The sequence below is a fragment of the Venturia canescens genome, chromosome 8 (genome assembly GCF_019457755.1).
Source record: "Venturia canescens isolate UGA chromosome 8, ASM1945775v1, whole genome shotgun sequence".
NCBI classification, from domain to species: Eukaryota; Metazoa; Arthropoda; class Insecta; order Hymenoptera; family Ichneumonidae; genus Venturia; species Venturia canescens.
The window spans coordinates 22,028,991-22,048,822 of NC_057428.1; the positions used below are offsets into that span (position 1 = coordinate 22,028,991).

General features: G+C 37.1%; 5 protein-coding genes across 7 annotated transcripts; 2 read left to right on the plus strand and 3 right to left on the minus strand.

Moving 5' to 3' along the window:
• The first annotated feature begins 188 nt into the window (after positions 1-188).
• On the plus strand, positions 189-3,478 carry LOC122415462 (BRO1 domain-containing protein BROX-like). Its single transcript, XM_043427606.1, has 7 exons — positions 189-501; positions 699-929; positions 1,107-1,202; positions 1,297-1,475; positions 1,558-1,733; positions 1,857-2,089; positions 2,277-3,478. Exons 1-7 carry the CDS (start codon positions 401-403, stop codon positions 2,521-2,523), a joined length of 1,263 nt encoding a protein of 420 aa, XP_043283541.1. The 5' UTR covers positions 189-400; the 3' UTR covers positions 2,524-3,478.
• A 105-nt stretch (positions 3,479-3,583) lies between these two features.
• l(3)02640 (porphobilinogen deaminase-like protein l(3)02640) lies at positions 3,584-7,265 on the plus strand. Its single transcript, XM_043426235.1, has 6 exons — positions 3,584-4,324; positions 5,290-5,362; positions 5,463-5,646; positions 5,753-6,023; positions 6,125-6,441; positions 6,523-7,265. Exons 1-6 carry the CDS (start codon positions 4,247-4,249, stop codon positions 6,695-6,697), a joined length of 1,098 nt encoding a protein of 365 aa, XP_043282170.1. The 5' UTR covers positions 3,584-4,246; the 3' UTR covers positions 6,698-7,265.
• LOC122414703 (mitochondrial import receptor subunit TOM20 homolog B-like) lies at positions 7,220-8,750 on the minus strand. The gene is made up of 4 exons (XM_043426236.1): positions 8,449-8,750; positions 8,080-8,171; positions 7,809-7,982; positions 7,220-7,721 (listed from the first exon to the last, which is right to left on the minus strand). Exons 1-4 carry the CDS (start codon positions 8,573-8,575, stop codon positions 7,677-7,679), a joined length of 438 nt encoding a protein of 145 aa, XP_043282171.1. The 5' UTR covers positions 8,576-8,750; the 3' UTR covers positions 7,220-7,676.
• Positions 8,751-8,998: 248 nt separating this feature from the next.
• LOC122414401 (zinc finger MYM-type protein 1-like) lies at positions 8,999-12,487 on the minus strand. Its single transcript, XM_043425643.1, has 4 exons — positions 11,941-12,487; positions 11,484-11,614; positions 10,423-11,395; positions 8,999-10,204 (listed from the first exon to the last, which is right to left on the minus strand). Exons 2-4 carry the CDS (start codon positions 11,582-11,584, stop codon positions 9,251-9,253), a joined length of 2,028 nt encoding a protein of 675 aa, XP_043281578.1. The 5' UTR covers positions 11,585-11,614; positions 11,941-12,487; the 3' UTR covers positions 8,999-9,250.
• Positions 12,488-12,685: 198 nt separating this feature from the next.
• LOC122414399 (uncharacterized) lies at positions 12,686-19,772 on the minus strand. Of its 3 annotated transcripts, none has more exons than XM_043425638.1 (14): positions 19,658-19,772; positions 18,845-19,402; positions 18,597-18,750; positions 17,470-18,170; positions 17,181-17,354; positions 16,704-17,059; positions 16,350-16,619; positions 15,641-16,256; positions 15,347-15,555; positions 15,123-15,261; positions 14,784-15,034; positions 14,533-14,701; positions 14,288-14,457; positions 12,686-13,720 (listed from the first exon to the last, which is right to left on the minus strand). In XM_043425638.1, exons 2-14 carry the CDS (start codon positions 19,310-19,312, stop codon positions 13,615-13,617), a joined length of 3,783 nt encoding a protein of 1,260 aa, XP_043281573.1. In that variant the 5' UTR covers positions 19,313-19,402; positions 19,658-19,772; the 3' UTR covers positions 12,686-13,614. The 3 variants fall into 3 exon arrangements, with proteins under 3 accessions (XP_043281573.1, XP_043281575.1, XP_043281574.1); XM_043425640.1 differs by adding an exon at positions 14,130-14,176 and having other exon boundaries at positions 18,845-19,759; XM_043425639.1 differs by adding an exon at positions 14,140-14,176 and having other exon boundaries at positions 18,845-19,758.
• Between the last annotated feature and the right edge of the window lie 60 nt (positions 19,773-19,832).

Consider the following 19,832-nt stretch of genomic DNA (forward strand, 5'->3'; position numbering starts at 1 on the left):
TTCTAAAGCTTCTCTGATGTTGACTCTCATTAGAGCAATATAATAAAAAAAAAATATTCTCTAGTTAGCAGTTGTCGTCGTCGAGAGAACGCCCAATGAAACAAAAATTGTAGATGTCGCACGCGAGTTTCGTGCAGCCACTGAGTTTTTCTTCTCTGAATAATACTTTTTTAAACTTGAAGCGCAAATGCGCAAGAAAGAGTGTGCTCAGTGCAGAAAGAGTGCAAAAAAGAGAAGTAAATCAGAGAGGAAGGAGTGTGTGTATGCATGGTATGCATTCAGTGGCGCGTGTTGTATGTTACATCCCCACCTGTCATCCTGTTAAATTTCACTGATAATCAAACGCGATAAATTTTTACGAGAATTCAGGGTGTGCATTAACTAAAAATTTGAAGTGAAAATGGCACACTGGTTTCATCGGAATGTTTTGAAAGCCACGACGAATCAAAATTTTGATTTAAAAATCGAGAAACCCACCGAGACTACGAAACGAATTTGCAGGTTTGTTTTTCTGACGACGTCAAGCGTCTGATAAACTTATTTGAGTTAATTGTATGATCAGGCGATCTTTTGACAGGATTCTATTTAAAAACCCATTACATCAATGACATTTTAATGATCTCGACGTCTAATGATCCAGCTTGTATTAAGACGTCATCGCTAATCTAGTTTCTTTTTATTTAATTTCTTATTTCTAGCGATCTTAAGTTATCAAGAAATCGTCTGCTCGATCTTATCAGAAATCCGAACAATACAAGCGATGCTATAGAGCCTGCGTTTGCTGCCTATTTGAGCCTTTTGTACGGGCTAATATGGGAAATTGAAACTACTGAAGAACAAGCAACACGAGTGGGAAGACCAAATCCTAGCAAACTAAGAAATGCTTTTGTTTTCAAATGGACGCATTCTTTGCTCGGATCGACAACCAGGTACTTTAGTTCTACCAATTTGATACTCTTGTCTGAAGTATCTGACAAATAGTTTCTGCAATAAATATTGTTCTTCGACCTATCGGACAAGTTAAATACATATGCGGTTCTGGAGTTAAACATGGTGTTTGAACACAATAATTCTATTCTACTTGAGATGAATTGGTTGATTTACAGTTCGAGCAATGATTCTGTTTATGAAGCAGCTAATATGAGCATAAACGTGGGACTCTGGTTCATGAAACACGCGGCAATGATTGCAGCTAAGGATGAGTGCGTTGAATTTGTACTTGTACAAGATTTGAAAAAAAAATTCTTATTTCAAGATTATTCCAAATATGTTTACATTAATCATCTAATTTTCCAGAGTTGCAATGACAGATGCCAAAGCGGTTCATGGCAAACTGAGACAAGCGGCTGGAATATTTACATTCGTCCAGACTGAGTTTCTGCCACAGCTCTCGAATCCACCTATGCTAGGCAGCGACATGGATCCCAGAGTCATCAATGCTTATATCAATCAGTGTACCGCAGAGGCGCAAGAAGGTTGTCAACGAAATTACCGATGTTTGAGCGAATATTTGGTGACATAATGAAAATAAAAACAATAAGAATGTACAAATTTCAGTGACAGTTGCAAGAGCGGTGGAGTTGAAGCACAATGCCAGTTTAATATCCGCATTGGCGAACGAGACGAGTAAGCTATTTTCCGACGCGGCCAATACTCTGCTCCCATTCAAGCCTGAAATAACGGCCCAATGGATAAGTTATTTGGAACTTAAGGCTGCCTTCTATCGTGCCTACGTAAGAGGAAAATGATGAGGAAAAAAATTGATAGCAAAATCAACAATGATTTTTTCATCGAATTATAGAACGTTATTTCGTTTATTGTCACAGGTGTATTAAAAAGTGCCGATATGTTTTTAGGCGTACAATTATTGTGGAGAGGATCTTTTGGCTGCCGACAAGTGTGGCGAGGCGATAAGAGCTCTACAGGAAAGTGAGAACTGTTTAAACAAAGCTAAAGCTCTTTGTAAAACGTATTCAACGACAAAAGGTCCAGCACCGAGAGTCAAACCTGACCAACACAACGTCTTTAAACGTCTTGAACCCACTGTTAAACGCACTCTTGACAAGTGCAATCGAGAAAATGGTTTGATGTAAGAATCACGAAAAAAAAGACAACAATTTGTTTTTCTTATCTATTTTTCCGTGATCTTTTTTATTTCGTTATAGAGCGCTACTTTAACTGGACTTTTGAAAACAAATCCTTGAAGTACCTGATATTATATATCTTCTTGCTATATCATTATTTTTTCAAGGAATATCGATTTGTCATTGCTACAGATATCATCACACAATATCCGGCGAGATACCTAGCTTGGATACAAAAGCAACTTTTGGTTTGGTAAGTCCGATTGACTTTCAAATGGCATCACCGCATCCATTATGGAATCAAGACACGTATCGGACGTTGATCGGTTCGAAACCGGCCAAACCAGAGAAGGACCACGATTTGCCACCAGTTAAGGAGGAAAAGATTCATCAGACTTCAAGAGAACCAAGAAATGAGAGCGGCTGCAATTTACAGTAAATACGGACGTAAGATTTTTGTCGATTCATCAATTCACAGGGAAACAATAAAAATCGAAAAAACGTTGCGTTTCGATACGAGACGCTACATTATTATTATTGTTATTATTATTGAAGCTAGTCAATACTTCTGTTTGGTTGTTCACCCACGATTCTTTAATTTCACGTATGTATTCCTGCCGGTTGCTAGAGTAAAAACTTCCGGTTGGCCGGAAAAGATTATCAACTGACCCACAGTATCGTGCATAAATGTGCAATTTATTTTTAAAACGCATTCTTTATGCACGCGTTGTCATGATTGAGAATTTTACGAATCAGCACGCCTCGCGTATTTTATAATGATAAACCGTAAAACGGTGCTCGCTGCTATTATTAACAGTACAAATCGTTCATTTTTATCACGCGGTAAACTACCATTTTTATTGTTGTTATTATACATTTATTTATATATACTTGTTGTATAAAGAATAACCTTGCAATTATAATTTCTGCAATTATAAAAAGTATAATTTATTTTCTTCTATTTACATTTGTACTATTTTTATTTATTCGACTGATGGCTTTTTTACGTAAAAATTTTTATTATTTTTCAATCGTACTACTTTTGATCTTAAGACCCATTAAGTTGGAATACCCATCAAGTACACCGGATGTACAAAAGGTGAAAACATTATTATTAGAAAAAAATTACGTTAAACTTTTCATCAATATCATCAATTATATGAACGAAATATTTGACTTGAAGTATCCATTAAGCATAACTTTTAACGATTATTTTCAATGTAATTTGAATTCCGCACTCGCTTTATTATATACATGGACAAGTATCTATAAAAATGACGATAAAATATAACATTGTACAATTATATAAAAACCTATATAAAAATTATACCCAGTATTTTCAGTGACATCAAAATTGTCATAAGGAATAAATAAAAAATATTTACGAAATTTTATCTCAACGCGCTCTCAAGGTCTTTGCCCCTCTACTTTTTTTACTCCCCCACTCTTCTTACATGACGAAAGACAGTCCATGTCCATCCAGCCATTGCCCGACCAGCTCGACGTCAGTTGCCAGTATCCCCTCGACTCTTTTACCTATCGTTTGTAATCCACGTCGAAAAAGCCACAATGGCGATTAGTATCGCGACGTCGACGAAAAAAAACATGTAGTCCGATTCAAAGGTCAATCAGCAAAAAAAACCAACTTCACAATCTGCTGCAGTGACAGTGACTGTGAATTATTCTTCGCGAATATACTTTTCCACCATTCTACAAACCCTATTATAGTTTTTTTAAACTCCGAAATAAAAGTATTGCAATTATATTTGGTTTATGTAAAGCGCCGATCTACCTTCTAGTCTGAAAAGATAAAAAGAAAAGAAATGGCTCTATGTTGAATGGGCATAACCTCTCGTGTAGTTGCTAATTCTTCATTATTCTCAGTGAAAGTTGTTTCTCGCGTCTTTGACCTAGTTCGTTGAGTTTTTTTTATCAAGCGCATTTTTTCATCGAAAACTACAATTCATCTGAGGCACGCATGGGCTTGTTATTTAAGGAGATAATTCAAAATAAAAGTGTTTGCCCTGTGTGTGACGTAAATCCGAGTATCCAAAATCTGCTACGGCTGCATATGTAGATACATCCGCGTGTATGAATATATATTTACATCTATACATATATATTCCATCGAAAAGTACAAAACCACAATCGGACGTGAATAAATGAATGAAAATAGGCAAGAAACGATGGAGAATTTGGAGCAGCAGGATATAATACGCGTTGGATCGCGAAAAAGTGAGGTGAGCGTCTCGTACTTTTGTTTTCACGTTTCTGTCGGTTATATGCTGGGAGACGTGCAGTCACGTGTACGTTTCCAAATATTTGAGCCAGTAAAAAAAAATGCATTTTCCGCCGAATTATTCCGTCTCATTATATGCTGGATAAATAATTCAAAAACATAAAACCGCGCAATATCACGTGACGCTTATCATGTAGTTTCTCGTATATCATGCTTACTCAACACTTTTCATTCCACGGGACGTTTGAAGAAAAAAGTTCATATTAAGATGATGGATCAGTCGGTAATCACACCTCGAATTTTTGAAATTGAAACTCTTTGACATCGTTCGTCCGATTAAAATAATAAAAATGTCATCGTACGCAGCACGATCGCAAAAATCCGATGACATTTTTATTTTTTCGATCAGACGAACGATGTGGAAAAATTTTCTTTTCAAAATTTGCAGCTATCTCTCTCACACTCACGGTTGTGATTACCAACTGATCCATCATCTTAAGGGGGGTGGCTACCGACGATACAATGTTGCTATGCTAAACCATGTTAAATACATTAAAAATTTCAAAATGATAAGAATTTAATAAAATTTAATAAAATATATTCTTTAGGGCCAAATTTGACAATACGAATTTTTTAAGATTTTTCTTCTGTACAGTTATCGAATAATTGATCACGAAAGTTCAAGTTTATAAGCATAGCGTTTTCATATATATAGGTATACATTTCGGGCATAAAAAATCTGCTTTAATGCGTAATTACTCGATAACTAAGCAGAAGAAAATTTTGAAAAAAATGGTGTCTTCGCACTTGATGTTGAAGAACATTATCACCAAATTTGATCAATTTCTTATCATTTTGACGAGTGTATATAGCCACCCTCCTTAAGCTATAATCGCCTTGCTTTCAGTCATTATTGTTGTTATTTTTATAATCGTTCAATCACGTTCCTTCGATCTCGTGTTTTAGTTGGCCCTCATCCAGACCAGATTCGTAATAAGCACACTCAAGGATATTTATCCGAAAAAAAAATTTGAAATCGGTAAGTTACCTGTGCTGAAGAGATTTTGGAATGAAGAATAATGCGAAATATTTTGTTTTCAAAATTGATTTATATTTTTTCTCATTGCTTCTTTCACCAGTTACCATGAGCACCAAAGGTGACAAAATATTGGACAAGAGCTTACCAAAAATCGGTGAAAAATCACTGTTCACAGAGGAATTGGAACTGGCATTGGAAAATGGTGGTGTCGATTTCGTCGTTCATTCGCTTAAGGATTTGCCTACTACACTGCCCGAAGGAATGGCACTAGGTGCTATTTTGAAGTAATGCTTGTTTTAGTTCACAATCGAAACGATTTTTTTTTTTAATTTTGGAATAAAACTTTGAAATATAGATAGGGGTAAAATATTAAAATGCTGCTGCTCATAGGAGGGAAGATCCTAGGGATGCGGTTGTCATGTCGAAAAAAATGATGAACTACACACTGCAGACGTTACCCGAGGGTAGTGTAATCGGTACGAGTTCGCTCCGAAGATCCGCACAACTGGCCCGAAATATGCCGCATTTGAAAGTTCTCAATATAAGAGGCAATTTGAATACGAGATTGAAAAAATTGGACGACGAGGAAGGACCTTATTCGGGTATCATTTTGGCAGCTGCTGGAATGAAACGAATGGGCTGGCAGGATCGGATAAGTCAGGTAATAATGAAAAGTTGATTCGTGAATACGCGGTATATGTCACGGCCCAAATTCTAATTTTTCGGTTGATTCAACATTTGTGAAAATGAAATTGCACACAGCTTTTGGAGCCGGAAGACACGTTGTATGCGGTTGGTCAAGGTGCTCTTGGTGTAGAATGCCGGGAATCCGATTGGAGAATAATATCATTGCTGGAACCGTTGTACGACGTTGAAACAACTCTGCGATGTGTTTGCGAACGGTCATTCTTGAAAACTTTGGGTGGTGGCTGTTCGGCACCGGTTGCAGTTGCGACAACTCTTCTTGGAAAAGATCTCATTGTCACAGGTGCTGTGTGGTCCCTCGATGGTCAGACTCTTGTCAAGGATACTCTCAAAACTAAGCTCTATATACCGGACGACGATGGAGAGCCACCCAAGTAATTTCATTTTTACAAAATCCTATAATTTCTATACTTTCATTGTTTTCATTAATTTCGTCTATTTGTCGTCGCCCTCAGGAAATGCCCGTATCGTGAGCCACGTCTGTACTGCAGTATAGCTCCAGGAAAAGTCAGTAGCATGAGTCTTTTAGGGGCTGAAAAGTTGGGCAAAGACATTGCCAAGAGTTTAATTGTGAAGGATGCATTGGAAATAATGTCGAGAGCACGGAACGAGATCCTCAGTACGTCGTAACTTTTAATAACAAGCCAATAGTGGTTCTTCAGTGGCAGATAGTGAAGCAGAAATTGAAAATAATTACGAGTTCGATAAATCTGTGCGACTTCCGGTCAAGTGCAAACGAAAAAAGACCCAGATAATATCCTTACGATGTTCGATGTACATAACAACTGTTAATTATCGTCATGTCCTGTAAATACTTGTAAAAGAAAAAAATATCTTGTTTTTTGTGTTGGTTCACTTGGGCGAAAAATATATCTAAAATTGGTTTCATTCGTTCCGTTCAATTTCACTTCCGTTATTTTCAACGCACTCGTAATGCGTAAATTTGCATGGCCGAAAACATTAGATTGTTTCAATGAAATATCGGTCAGTCTACCGAAAGTGATGATTTGACGAATCGGCACGTGCGATTGTTGGTCAAACAGTAACAATAGTACTCGGATTCACAGATTATATATATATGCGATGTTAATTATATGATAGCAAAGGTATATGGATGTTATTTGTAAAATGTACATATACATAAAACTGGTATGGAGTCAAAAATGGGGATCTTTAATAAAAAAACAAAAATGATCAATTACGTTTTACATTAGTCATTGGATCTCTTGAACTCGCCTTTTTTTTTGTTTCTTGTCTCAGTTTCAGTGTGATTAAACTTCGCAAACACTCATGCAATCGTATTTACATCCCGGCTGTTATAAACTTGTTGCTTTTCTGATGTTTTTTTTTTTCATGTTTATCATTTCACACAATTTATGGAATATTGGAGTATTTGATCGAGAAACATTTGCGCGCAGTAATTTTAGGCCTGGCCTAAATCAATGGTGATTCTCACTCGAAATAATAGAGTATGCGTCAAATTTTTCTTAGATTTTTTTTTCCATTTTCGTTATTTGGTATTTTTTGATGTTTTCTGTTTAAATATAGTATATCCATTACCAACATTCCTTTGATTTATAAATAACCAACACATCGACACAGGTCGATTTTATTCAACATCTTCCTCGGTCATTGTGGTTTGAGTTGCAAGTTTCTGCAATTTGAAAAACACAAGTTGGAAATTAGAGATAAAAGGTCTACAGAGAAAAGAGTAGAAAATATTGATGAACATGATAAATACTTGGCCAACGGCAGGCAATCTCTGCAAAAGAAGATGGAATACTTGTGGAGGCAGTGTTTTTTGTAAAACTCTAAGAAGCTCGTGCGGCTGACCGCAAACTGCTACCGCATTGCACAAATGCTCAATTCCTCCGTCAAGATTTCCAGACGCCAACATTTCTTCTCCCAATTGAACCTGTATAGCAGGCAAAAATGAAAAATTGAAAGAATGAATGGAGAATAAAAATTAGGATTTTTCACTGGTGCCAATAGTTGCGTTACTGGTGCGTTACCTCTTGCAAGAAAAATCGTTGAATCACTTCTTGATCATCGAGGTTCAATGGAATAGAGCTGACTTTTTGAGCAGCTTTTCTAGCTTTCCTGCCTGCGAATATACTTCACATTTACCAAAATTCTCTATCAATAGCTACGGTTAGCAATTTTGAGGGTTACGTTGTGTTGAAAAAATTGTCGAAACACATTTGGATCAGTTACGAATCGATTTTCCACGTGATTCCTTGAGAACGCTTTTCATGACGGAATAAGAAAATTTTTTCTTCGAGAGTATTTAAAGGAAAAAAGTGTCAGAACGAAAGAAACGTGCTCGACAAATAGAGTTCGTGATCGAGAGAAGAAAAAAAATGGATATTGGTATTACTCACGCTCTTTCAGTTTCTTCTTGAAGTCGGGATCACTTCGACGCTTCTTGTCGAAGTAAAAACAATAACCGACGAATATTCCGGCCATTCCGACCGCGAGACCGACCGCAGCTTTCGAAATCATGACCATGTTAATACATAAAACAGAAATATTTTACGATCGCGTCGTTACCCTCGAAAATTCACCAAATCTCCATTCCTCCGTGCCGAGGGCCGCCGAGGACAAGATTAAATAGAGAAAAAAGAAACGTTCGAGAGGGGAGAATAAAAGTTTCGTTTCGCATTTGCTCTGCTCGATCGAGTGTAGTATCAACGACCCAAGAAATTCAATATACTGCCATCCAGTGTTGCCAGTCTGAAATCTCATTGCGTACTAGCGCCATTTACAAATCGTACTAGAGGGGAAGCGTTCCGTACTAAAGGGAATTCTTGTGTTTATTACCCACGTGGTAAAAAATATTCCGTAGTATCCATACAAAAAGCTATTGGTAATGTATGATAATAAATTTAATAATGTAGGAATGAAACGTTTTATAGTTTTTTTTAAATTGTATTAGAAGTATCAAATATCAAATATATTCATTTCTTTTTCCCGAGGGAGTTGAGATCACAGAACATGTTACATAACATATTACACATGTTTTATCATATATATGTGGATCACCTTATCTTATGACTATGAGCCCACTATACATCAAACAACTTCCGATAATTCATAAATTTATATTTCACGTTTCACGCGTTTTTGTTCCATAAGGATTTAAAAACTAAGTAGTAGAAAGGAGAAGATAAAAATGACTTCAAATCAAATTTTTGGTTTTTTTGCTTGCAACGTTGATGAAGGTTGCCAGTTATAGCACGTTGACTCGTTTAATAGTGCTTTAGAATGCAAAATTGCCTCACAGGTATCGACATCTAGTCGATTTCTGCTTTTCGTTTTCATCAAATTTAGTTGTGAAAACGTCCGTTCGGCTGCAGCTGATGAATGAGGCAAAGATAAAATGGCTTTGATTAATTTTGTTAGATTCGGAAACATCATCTCATCCAGAGAGTTTTTCAAACACGCTATCTTCATCCAGAATTCTGCGAAATCGAAATTTTCAAATTTCTTAATGTCTTGCACATTAGGCAACAGTCGCCATTCGGCATCCAATCCTTCAAGGTTGTTTTCGTTAAACAACTTCGGAAAGTTGAGTGTGGTTGAAACAATGATACTTCGGATCGATCCATTTAATGCAGTCTCCGGTGAGAAGATTTCGACATATTTCAACATCGGATCGTTGAAACGAAATCTATTTTGTATTTGCGAGCATAGCTCGAGATAAAAATCCAGTGCTCGGGTCCTGAACCTCTGAAGTTCAACAGCTTCAATGGCTCCTTTGGAAATTAATATTTCAGCTTTCGCACCGAAATATATTTCGTTGAGCGGTAAAAAATTGTGTGGATTTCTGATTAGCACTTTCTCCAGTGGTGTCTTATCGACATATGATGGCTGCATAAAATTCTTGAGCATAGATTTGAAAAGCTCAGAGACGGATTTATTCAAAGACTGGATCTTTGGCTTTTCGCTCTGGAACTCGAGGTTCAATTTGTTTACACTTTCCAACGTGTATGATAAAAAGGTGAGATACAGTTTGTACACCGGAGTTTTCAAGCAATTGAGTATCGATTCTGTTGAATGCAGATTGTCTTCGAAAACTGCATTTGTAAAATAGAGCGTCAGCGCATCCCAATGGTGGAGAATCCGATCAACAGCAGCCTGCGATTCAGTTACAAATACACGATTCAGATACATCATCATACATCACAATTATTCTATATTTTTTATAAGAAAAATAATTTTTCATTTCAAATTCATTATTACGAAAATACGAATTATGATAAGGTTAATTATAGAAGTTCAAAATCGAAATAGTTTTTGAAGTAATAAAACATCAAAATTTCAACAAAATTAAGTTAAATAAAAAATAAAATTACCTGAAGCGACAGCCATCTAGTCTGGCTTGGTCTAAGCATTTTTTGAGGCTTGAGATCCACAAATGTTTGATACTCTGCCAACTCTCCTGTCCTCTTGCTACTATTGGAAAAATGATTGTAGACACTCCTCGCAAAATCCTCGATCGATTTAGGCAGTTTATTCGCTGCTGCAGATGCACAGAGATGGCAGGAGTGGCATACACATCCAAGGACGAATATATGTGGAAGAATTTGCCGAAATCGTGCTTGCACTCCATTCGTTTTGCCCATCATGGTTGAAGCATTATCAGCAGCGAAGCCGATCATGTTGGCGAAAGGGATTCCCACTTCTTTCAAACATTTCAATATTGTTGAAAATATAGATTCGGCAGTAGCACTTTCGATTTGAACCAATCCAAGAAATCTATCGACTACACTCATTTTCATCTCATCGAAAAAGCGAATGATTATGGCAAGGGATTTTTTTGTTCCGACATCAGTCGTTTCATCGATTATGAGTGAGTAGACTGAGTTTTTTAAACGCCGACAGATATCCTCTTTTGCTTCCGGCGCCAGGCAGTCTTTCGTGATGGCAGTGGCTTTTGTGCGGGAACATTTAACGTTTTCAGCGATTTTTGAATCCGGGCACACGCTTTTTACAAAAGAGGGTAGATGTTCCATGAGCAAAAACGGTAGATTATGTTCGTGTAAAAACATAACCATTTTTAACTCTGCATCCTTCGCCTTCTGTTTCATTTGATCATTTTGAGTTGTCTTTTTAAAGATAACATCAAGCTTAGGGGTCTGTCTAGCCACTTCTAATTCCCTTATATGGAATTGCGTTTCAGCATGACGCTTAATATGGGAATATCCACCCTCTAAATTTTTATTGCACGCAGTACATCGAGGTTTCTTATCTTCTGTACAAATCAGCCATTTCCCGAATGATTGCCGCCACTCTTCTTTAAATTTCTGTTTGTAGACTTTGACCGAGCTAGAAGAAAAAATTTTTGGAGTGCTCTAAAAATCATGTCACTGCATTAATGTTTGCGATATGATTCGGAATTCGGTGTAATTGGTACCGTGAGGATTTTTTTTTCTGCCGCGATGTATCTTCGTCATCGGTGATCGAAGAATCTGAGCATGACTTATCCCTTAAACGTTTTCGAACAATCGGATCCATCGTAGTCTTCGTAAATCGTGAAAAGGGAATCTGAAATTGATAAGCGTGGGCTTTCACCGACAAATCCCCTACTACTGTTACATACTCAAACGTGACATCTGTTGAATAGTGTCTCATTACTCATTTGATCGTCTTTAATAGAGCGTTTTTTTATCTCTTTTCATCAGCCCTTGAGTGAGAAAAAAAACACGGAGTAGTGTATGTAGAAAATTGTCAGTCTCATATCAGGTGCCGCTCTAACCTTCATCGATTTATCTGAATATAAATACTAGGGCTATGCACTGTATTATATTTCTTATATTTTAAATTAAAAAAGACTACCAAAAACTTGCTCGAACTTGTCATCTCATATTTACCTTTAGGACTCTGAAAGAACAACAAAGCAGGAAGCAGGATGCTAGGTTAAGGTGAAACAATCCGATGATACGTATATCCTATAGAATATCGACGATGAAGTTCCACACTTATTTTAATATTTCATTTGCTAAATTTTATTCATGACTCATGAAATGCTTATACAGGTACAGGAGTTATATAAACCAAAAGATTTGAGAATCGGCAGAAGATGGAAAGAAAATGAACACAAAACAAAAACACGTTCAGGCGGGAACGAGAAAACCGTTAAAAATGACGCTGTACATAAGATTTTCGTGTTATGAGATAGAGGGCAGGCAGCAAATTTCACCAGTCGGTCGGTAAATCGAACGTACCGACAGAAAAAAAAAGTCGTACTAGTTTCGTTTCCGTCGTACGTGCGTACTAAAAAATGAGCAATAGTACTGAATCTAATACATTTGTACTGACACTGGCAACACTGCTGCCATCTGTGAATTTTGTGATGAGGCAAACGTGACAGTTCGCTACCGCTCGCGAATCACCAAAAGTCCGACGTTCTAAAAACTTTTTTTTATAAAAAGCTAAATAAATGTTTGAAAAATATATAGAAAAAGGTAATAACCATCACTACATATGGATAAACATTCGAATGAATTAATGATAAAATACTTAACACACCGTTGCTATTTATAATAATATAACGTATGAATTGTATTTTCGTCAAAAAATCGACAATGATGCACGTAACACCAAGGGTGACAACAGTTTTGAATGAAGAAACAATTTTTTATTGATATACGCAGATTTTACAAAATCAATAATACATCGTGTAACGAGAAGGAATATAACTTGAAAAAAAATTGCACATAAAATCACATTACAGTTAAATTATGCTCATCGATCTTGTCTTTCTTTAACGTTACTATAGAAATAAAACAAAACAAATTTTTAACGTTTTGAACCGTGTGATGGGATTCAAATAAATAAATTTAGCCGAGTCGTTTGAATGTGCATGATTCAAATACAACTTTAAATATGAATTGAAAAAAAAAATATATATATTTCAATCAGGAAAACAAAGCCATTGATATTCACATCTGAAAATACGAAAATATAACTAATGAAAGTCCATTTTATACAAATATCAATAACCTATGTTTAAATTGGCGCGTTTATCGTTAAGCTAATTCATTTTTTGTTTTTCCCTTTTTTATTTTTTTTGTACACGTATGTTTCTTTAATATCTTTCGCTCTATTCGGACCAAGTAACAATATTCATTCTTGCGCGGATGCGATATAATGAGAATTCAGGAGCACCTTAAACTTTTGACCTTTTTTTTCAAGCTTTCGCATAAACAATGCTTTGACACATGCAGAATACATTTTAATTATTCGCGCAGTATTTTTCAATATTAATTTTTCATTAATATCGTTTCATTGGAAGATATTACGTAGTGATTAACGAGTAGGCTATTTGTTATAGCGTTCAGTATGAGAAGATTGTTAGACCAATTGTACATTTTCTACGTGGCCGATGGTCTTGGTTTTTCTTTAATTAACCAAACCTCTCGGCAATATATCAGATCTGATTTTTTTCATCAACACCGTCAAAGATAATCGTTCTCACGTTGTGGTAGCCGAGAAAAAAATTTTCTCACTATTCGGATAAGATTGTTGTTCCTTATTGTTATTTTTCAGTAAATTTGGGCCTCGTCCGCCGATGCCGAAATATCCTCATCGCTCCACTCGCTTATCCCCAAAGTTGTTGGTCCATGGAAACTTTGAGATCTTGACACATGACTGAAACCACAAAAATATTGATTGAGTATTGAAAGAAAGATTTTCTTTCATTAACAATATTCCTTTGGGCACACTCTGAATCAAAACATTTGTACATCATTTGTAGAACGATTGTCGTTGAAAGAAAGAAAAATAATGAATCTAGGAAATCATAGCTCAGCCGTAGTGCAGAAATTTTTTTTTGCTCGAAAATGTGCTGTAACAATGTGACAATGGCATCGAAGCAATTTTTTTACAAGCGAAATATCTCGATTAGTATATTTTCAACCACAACACCACAACGTGAAAAACCAAACATCTACAAAAAAAAAAGGAAAAATGCTCGAAAAAACAGTTTAGAAATTGATAAGTAAATCGCATATAAAATGTGAAAACCAGTCGAGGCTTCAAGCACGTAGGGCAACGTAACTTTATCATACCAATTGATCCATTGAAGACTATCACTATTTTCGATCGCTACAAGATCCAACAATACAGTCGAATTAACACTAAATTTTATTTCCATCGTTCACATGCGAATGATTGTCAGAATAATAAATATCCATGAAATGAGTAAATGTGTCTTACCTGGAAGAAGAATTATCATTTACGTTTCTTTTTGCTAGGCCAGCTTTGCGTTTTCCTTCCATCGCCGCTTTCATTGGATCGTAACTCTTTCGACGCTTCCAATTTTGCATTTCCACTTCTCGTGAATTTGACGTTTGCTTTTTTGTTTCTTTTGGTTTAAGTTTCGAGATCTGAACAAATAATGCATCGATAAAAAGATACTCATAAATTTATTTGCATATAAGATTCGAGGAAAACTGTCTCACGTTTACTGTTTTTGTTAAACGCATGCTGAAACGTCCTGAATCAGTCCTTGAAATACTTGGCACTGTTTCTGTTTTTCCTTTTGCACCACTCGCTCCAACAGTCTTGGCTTTCGTCGTGGCAATGTTAGATGGTTTTGCTTCTTGAGGCTCCAGTCTTCCTCTGCGGAGGCTGTGTAACAAAGTATAAAGAGTAATCAAGTCAATTTTATTCATTGGATACACTTTTTCTTTCTCAAATGACAATTTATTACCTGAATGTTCGATTATATTTCGTATTGGTAATTGGCGATTGCGCAGCAGCTTGCGGCTCGTCGCTGGTTTCAGTGTCGCTAACATCACGAGTTATTTTGTTCGTAGCCTGACGAAAACTGTGACTGGTGTCCTCATCGCTTTCACCCCCGGAATCAACCGGATTATAAACATTAATCCTTGCCGACATTGCGGACATGACGTTGTGAGTTGTTTGTAGATACGAGGCAGTTTCAAGATCGCTGTCACTGCCCTGAAAATATCCAAAAAATTATTATCTATTATAAAACCATTAATCTTTTTTTATTGATTCAATAAATCAATTGAATTTTTTCCATTACCAATTGAGGGCTCGATGGCGGAGGGGCCTGAGCATCTCTCTGGTTGAAATCGAGTTCGTTGTCGGACCAATCGTCGGCTAGAGACAAAGTTCCACGTGTTCCATGAAAACTCGCTGAACGGAGGACCGAATTATCGCGACTACGGAACGGAAAAGCAATAATTACATGAGAGCAATATCGAGCTATTAAAGATGTTTTCGTTGGTGCTTTCATCTAGTTCTTACCTTGAGGAACCGTTCTCAACGCTGTGTTGCTTTTTAGGACCATCTGCTTTTTTCTTACCCTCGGCAGCCGCTTTCATGGGATCATAACTTTTTCGTCTCTTCCAATTCTGAAACTCCACTTCCTTCGAAGTAAGGGTAGAATTGCTCCTGGTTGATTTCTTGTAATCTTTACTGCTCGATTTCTGATTAGGCCTTGAAGTGGGTGTGGCCTTAAAAATCATGAAAATAAAAGACATTAAACGAATGTACACTTTTTTTTCTATAAATACAATGCGATATTTTTTTTTTTCTTACGTGGGAAGTTTTGGATCCTCTAACACTGAATCTTCCAGTATCAGTTCGCGATATTGAGGGTGCTCGGGGCTTGGGAGGTTCTGGTTTTTTAAAAACGTCTTTGCTATTCGCTCCGGCACTGCTGGTACGCGCACGATAATGGTTCGTTTGTCTCGCTGAGCAAGGAGCCGATTTAATTTCAGTTTGTCCTTTCCTTCGACGTTCCTCAGGAGTTGTGTTGGGTGTAGTGTCGGATTCACAGCTCAGCCGACCTCTCCGTATACTGAACGCGCGATTGAGTTTTATTCCTGAAGAAATAGGTGCTGCTGCGGGTTTGATCGATGGTGATTCACCAGCTTCGCTACTGCTGTCCGAACCGGGATGATTGAATTTTCCCTTGGGCAAGAGCAATCGATCGTTTTCATTATTGAAACTGCTACGTCGCGTCAAAACGCTCTTCATTTTTGTATTTCTTATACTGGCGTTACTCGAAGATCGTTGAATATTTTCGCTTCGTTGAAACGTCGGACTGTTATGATAAGCACCGCCTGCGTTGCTCGTTAATTCTTTTCTACGATGTAACGACGTTTCGTCATGATAGTTGCTCGTACTGTTGGATTTTCGCAGCATATATGGACTGCAAGAAATAATTGTATTGATTCATTATTATTATTTGTTTTTTTTCACAAAATCAACAATGTCGTTACGATCGTTCATTCTTTTACAATACCTATTTTCCGTGCACGTAAAGTATCCGACGTTTTGAGACTGAGCGCTTATTTTTTGGACGTTTTTCGTTTTGTCCAATATCGGTGAATTGATGACTTTCGTTGAGATTTCTTTATGCACTAAAATAGGACTGTTGTTAAGCTTCGGAGTGGATGGCCTTAAGCGATTAAATATAGGACTGCTGGTATGCTTGAAGTTTTCTTCAGTATAATTTTTCAAGCTACTTTTTCTGGACGAATTGGATTCAGCGGTGTCTGACGTATATTCTTTTCTGTTAATAATGAAAGTTTCATTTAAATTCCGTGTTCAAATGCACGGTAATCATTAATAGAAATTTCATTTTTATGTACGTTACCTGTCTAGCGAACTACTTCGCTCCAAATGAAGGCAAGCCAATGCGTGGGACGGACTTTTTGTAGCGCTATCATCCTTTTTAATCTTGTTCTCCACGTATTTACGCATGCTTCGTCGTGGCTCGTTAGCATTTGCTCTCTTCAACAGAGTCTCACTTAAACTTCCGCGACGCACGAGGGAAGGTCCATGTGTTGGTGTACGCTGAGAACTCAAGGGTGGAGTTACGTAACTATTGCTCGTATCCTCGTCTGATTCTCCACCCGAGTCTATCAGATTCGTATGTTGACTCAACCCTGTTCCAAGTCTCTCCTTAATGTGCAAATGAGTTTCCATATCTAGGCTGCTGTCACTTTGTTCCTGAGAAAATTTAAGGATTCGCTCGTTACAGGATTCCACTATTCTCTGACAAATTAATGTAAAATAATACATTTTCGTTTGTTTGTGCAATGTGAAAATTGATAGGAGGAAAAAAACTAACGTATCGATTTCTTGATCTTTGTGATCGAGAATAAATCGGTGATGGAATTTTGGAGGGTGTGAGGGGTGGGGTCCGTCCTGTCGAACCTCCGATCGGTGGAGGAAGAGAATTATGCTCCGCGACTTGTGTCGCCCATTCAGAGATCCAGGTATTCGTATCCCGAGTATTCGTCATCTGTGAACAGGCACATGTCATTGTTTCTACACAGAAATCTGAATGAAGAAAGTACAAGGAGTTCATTTGGCCTTGGCCCATCGAATCATACTAAGAAAAATGGAAGAAAAGGTACCTTAAAATGATGAACGTAACTTTCTTCACTCTCTCGCTCCGTGATAACACCAACGCTAAAAGCTTTGTCGATGTCCATTCTAGCTTTTTCTTCATCCGTGTAATCTTTGTGAATTGTATAAGTTCCAGCTTCGCTAACAGTGTCATCAGAGCCAGCATCGGCGTTACTCACGTTAAATATATCGAGATTCATTTTTTCTGAATCGTCAGCGTTAGTCCCAGCAGTAAAACTAACACTCGAAGTTTGCATGGCGCTTTGATTAATATCGGAATAACCAAATTCGTTTGATCTGCAGTACTCGAAATTACAATTTATGTTCGACAATTTTTCGCACGAATTTTGGCGCAATCCGTCGAGACATTCCTTTTCCTCGTAATCGTGATTGATTTCGATGTACTCGATATTCTTCGTATATTTCTTTTCGGGTGAATATTGCACGCGATTTTTTCGTTCGTTCACATCTTCGACGTCGTTGTCATCATTGTCGACATCAAAAGTGCCACGTTGCAAACCACTCAGATCGTTCATCGTTGCTGAATACGACATCTGATTGAAATTACTTGCATTCGGCCGTGAACAGTTGTTCAATTCCAGTGACAAATTCTCACGACTGTTTTCAGCCTGGGTTTGCTCGTTGTATGACCTCGACATCGCATCACTTTTTCTCATTGCCCCCTGAGATTTTCCCGGAGCTCTGAGACCTGGGAAAAAAAAAATTGCTCAGTTACCAAGTAATTACAAATATTATCGTTCCCCATTGTAAGTTTAACTCAAAACATATTACGCATTTTCTCATACTTATATTTTTTTTATATCACTTGTTCCCTTCAAATAAATTTACAATGGAGAATTATTTTTCGTTGTAAGCCAAATATGTTGCTGTTCAGTGATAAACAGCTAGAGTAGGTGTGACACTGTAGGTTATTTGGAAGTTAACAGTTGTGATTCACACAAGGTTTGCTTTCTTGAATACTAATGAGTTTCAACATGAGCTACTCGTGTATCATCCAAGGATGTTTTAGTCATGACTCATAGCTCTATACAGCAACAGTCTTGATCATTTTGATGGAAGACACGATTAATTTTTGTTACTTTTCATACAGGTATGTCGTTCAATGCAATCTTACCAAGTTCTTTCAATTTCTGAGACAATTTATCAGCTTTGCGCCTAGTGTCATCTTCGCTGCTGAAATATCCCTCGGAATGAGCACTCGGAGCTTTTTGTTTGGGTGAAAAATTAGCGGAAGTAGAGATAGGTACATTTTTTTGTTTCATTTCAATCTGCAAAGAATATTTTGTATCGTTATATATGGAATGTCAACTTTTTTTTTATAGAGAAAAAAAAATATTGACAACAGAGCTCTTATTTATATACCTTAGAAGTGGATAAATTTTTTCTGTGTCTGGCATTGTATCGTTGAAATAAATTTTGATATCTGGCTGTGTCCACTTCTTTGTTATTGCCAAAATCAATGGTGAATGCCAACGGCGCCGGAGAATTATGCACAGGACTATTTTTTATTTCTGTCCCATTGGTGCTCGATGAAAATTCACCATTTCGTTGTGACTTTTCATGGGAATCACAGGCAAAATTAGAAGAACGTTTTTCTTCTTCAGGTGTTTCAATTATTTCCAATGGTGAAATTAACTCCAACGATTCTGTCCCACTGATACTTTCTCTTTCCGATTCGTTTTTTCCACATCTCGAATTATTGTTCGTACGAAGAACGAGAATTTCCGCGTTTTCGTAACTTTTGCAATGTTCTACATCATTGCCAAGACCCGATCTATTTTCGGGAAAATTGTCATCGTCAAACACTTTGGTCACGTTTGTGGCTTCCATTCTTTTGTTTTACAAACATTCCAACTGTTGGGGCGCCGTGTGTAAAACAGACGAACAAAATACCTACATGCTCGAGTGATTTTTTTCCCTCTGTTACACAAGAAAGTGTTTATCAAAATCTCACGGTGAGAGTATACACGAGAAAACGTCAGTATATATATATCCTTTGTAAAAGCTTTCGTTCGCTCGTCAATTAAACTTATCTTGCATTCTATATCAAATCTTTATTTGGCAGAATATGGGCGGATTTAGTTACAGTAAAAATGTTAAGAAATTTGTGGACCATTTGTGTTCTTAGTTTTTATCTATTTTAAACGACTAATGTCGAAAAACAATGAGATTCACCGTGCGTAATAATGTCAATGGTGTCACATTCCATTTTTTGACTTTTCTCAAGAAAATCTAGGCGGACATGTTGCCAAGATATCAGTATAGCCAATCCAATAAACTTCTTTACTACACTAACAATTTTGGTGGTGTGTGTGGCGGCGCGGCGCGGACGGTGCGGTGGTGCGGTGCG

Bases quoted from the DNA above. Each gene is read 5' to 3' on its own strand.
- LOC122415462 (XM_043427606.1), top strand. From the start codon at position 401: ATGGCACACTGGTTTCATCGGAATGTTTTGAAAGCCACGACGAATCAA. The intron at 1,203-1,296 runs GTGCGTTGAATT...CTAATTTTCCAG, and splicing joins ATGATTGCAGCTAAGGATGA to AGTTGCAATGACAGATGCCA. The intron at 1,734-1,856 runs GTAAGAGGAAAA...ATATGTTTTTAG, and splicing joins CTGCCTTCTATCGTGCCTAC to GCGTACAATTATTGTGGAGA.
- LOC122414703 (XM_043426236.1), bottom strand. From the start codon at position 8,575: ATGGTCATGATTTCGAAAGCTGCGGTCGGTCTCGCGGTCGGAATGGCC. The intron at 8,172-8,448 runs GTGAGTAATACC...GTATATTCGCAG, and splicing joins CAAGAAGAAACTGAAAGAGC to GCAGGAAAGCTAGAAAAGCT. The intron at 7,722-7,808 runs GTATTTATCATG...TTCAAATTGCAG, and splicing joins GATTGCCTGCCGTTGGCCAA to AAACTTGCAACTCAAACCAC.
- LOC122414401 (XM_043425643.1), bottom strand. From the start codon at position 11,584: ATGGATCCGATTGTTCGAAAACGTTTAAGGGATAAGTCATGCTCAGAT. The intron at 11,396-11,483 runs GTACCAATTACA...TTTTTCTTCTAG, and splicing joins CAGAAAAAAAAATCCTCACG to CTCGGTCAAAGTCTACAAAC. The intron at 10,205-10,422 runs GTAATTTTATTT...ACTGAATCGCAG, and splicing joins CTAGATGGCTGTCGCTTCAG to GCTGCTGTTGATCGGATTCT.
- LOC122414399 (XM_043425638.1), bottom strand. From the start codon at position 19,312: ATGGAAGCCACAAACGTGACCAAAGTGTTTGACGATGACAATTTTCCC. The intron at 15,035-15,122 runs GTAATGGAAAAA...GGATATTTTCAG, and splicing joins CGCCATCGAGCCCTCAATTG to GGCAGTGACAGCGATCTTGA. The intron at 14,458-14,532 runs GTGAGACAGTTT...TTATTTGTTCAG, and splicing joins GTTTAACAAAAACAGTAAAC to ATCTCGAAACTTAAACCAAA.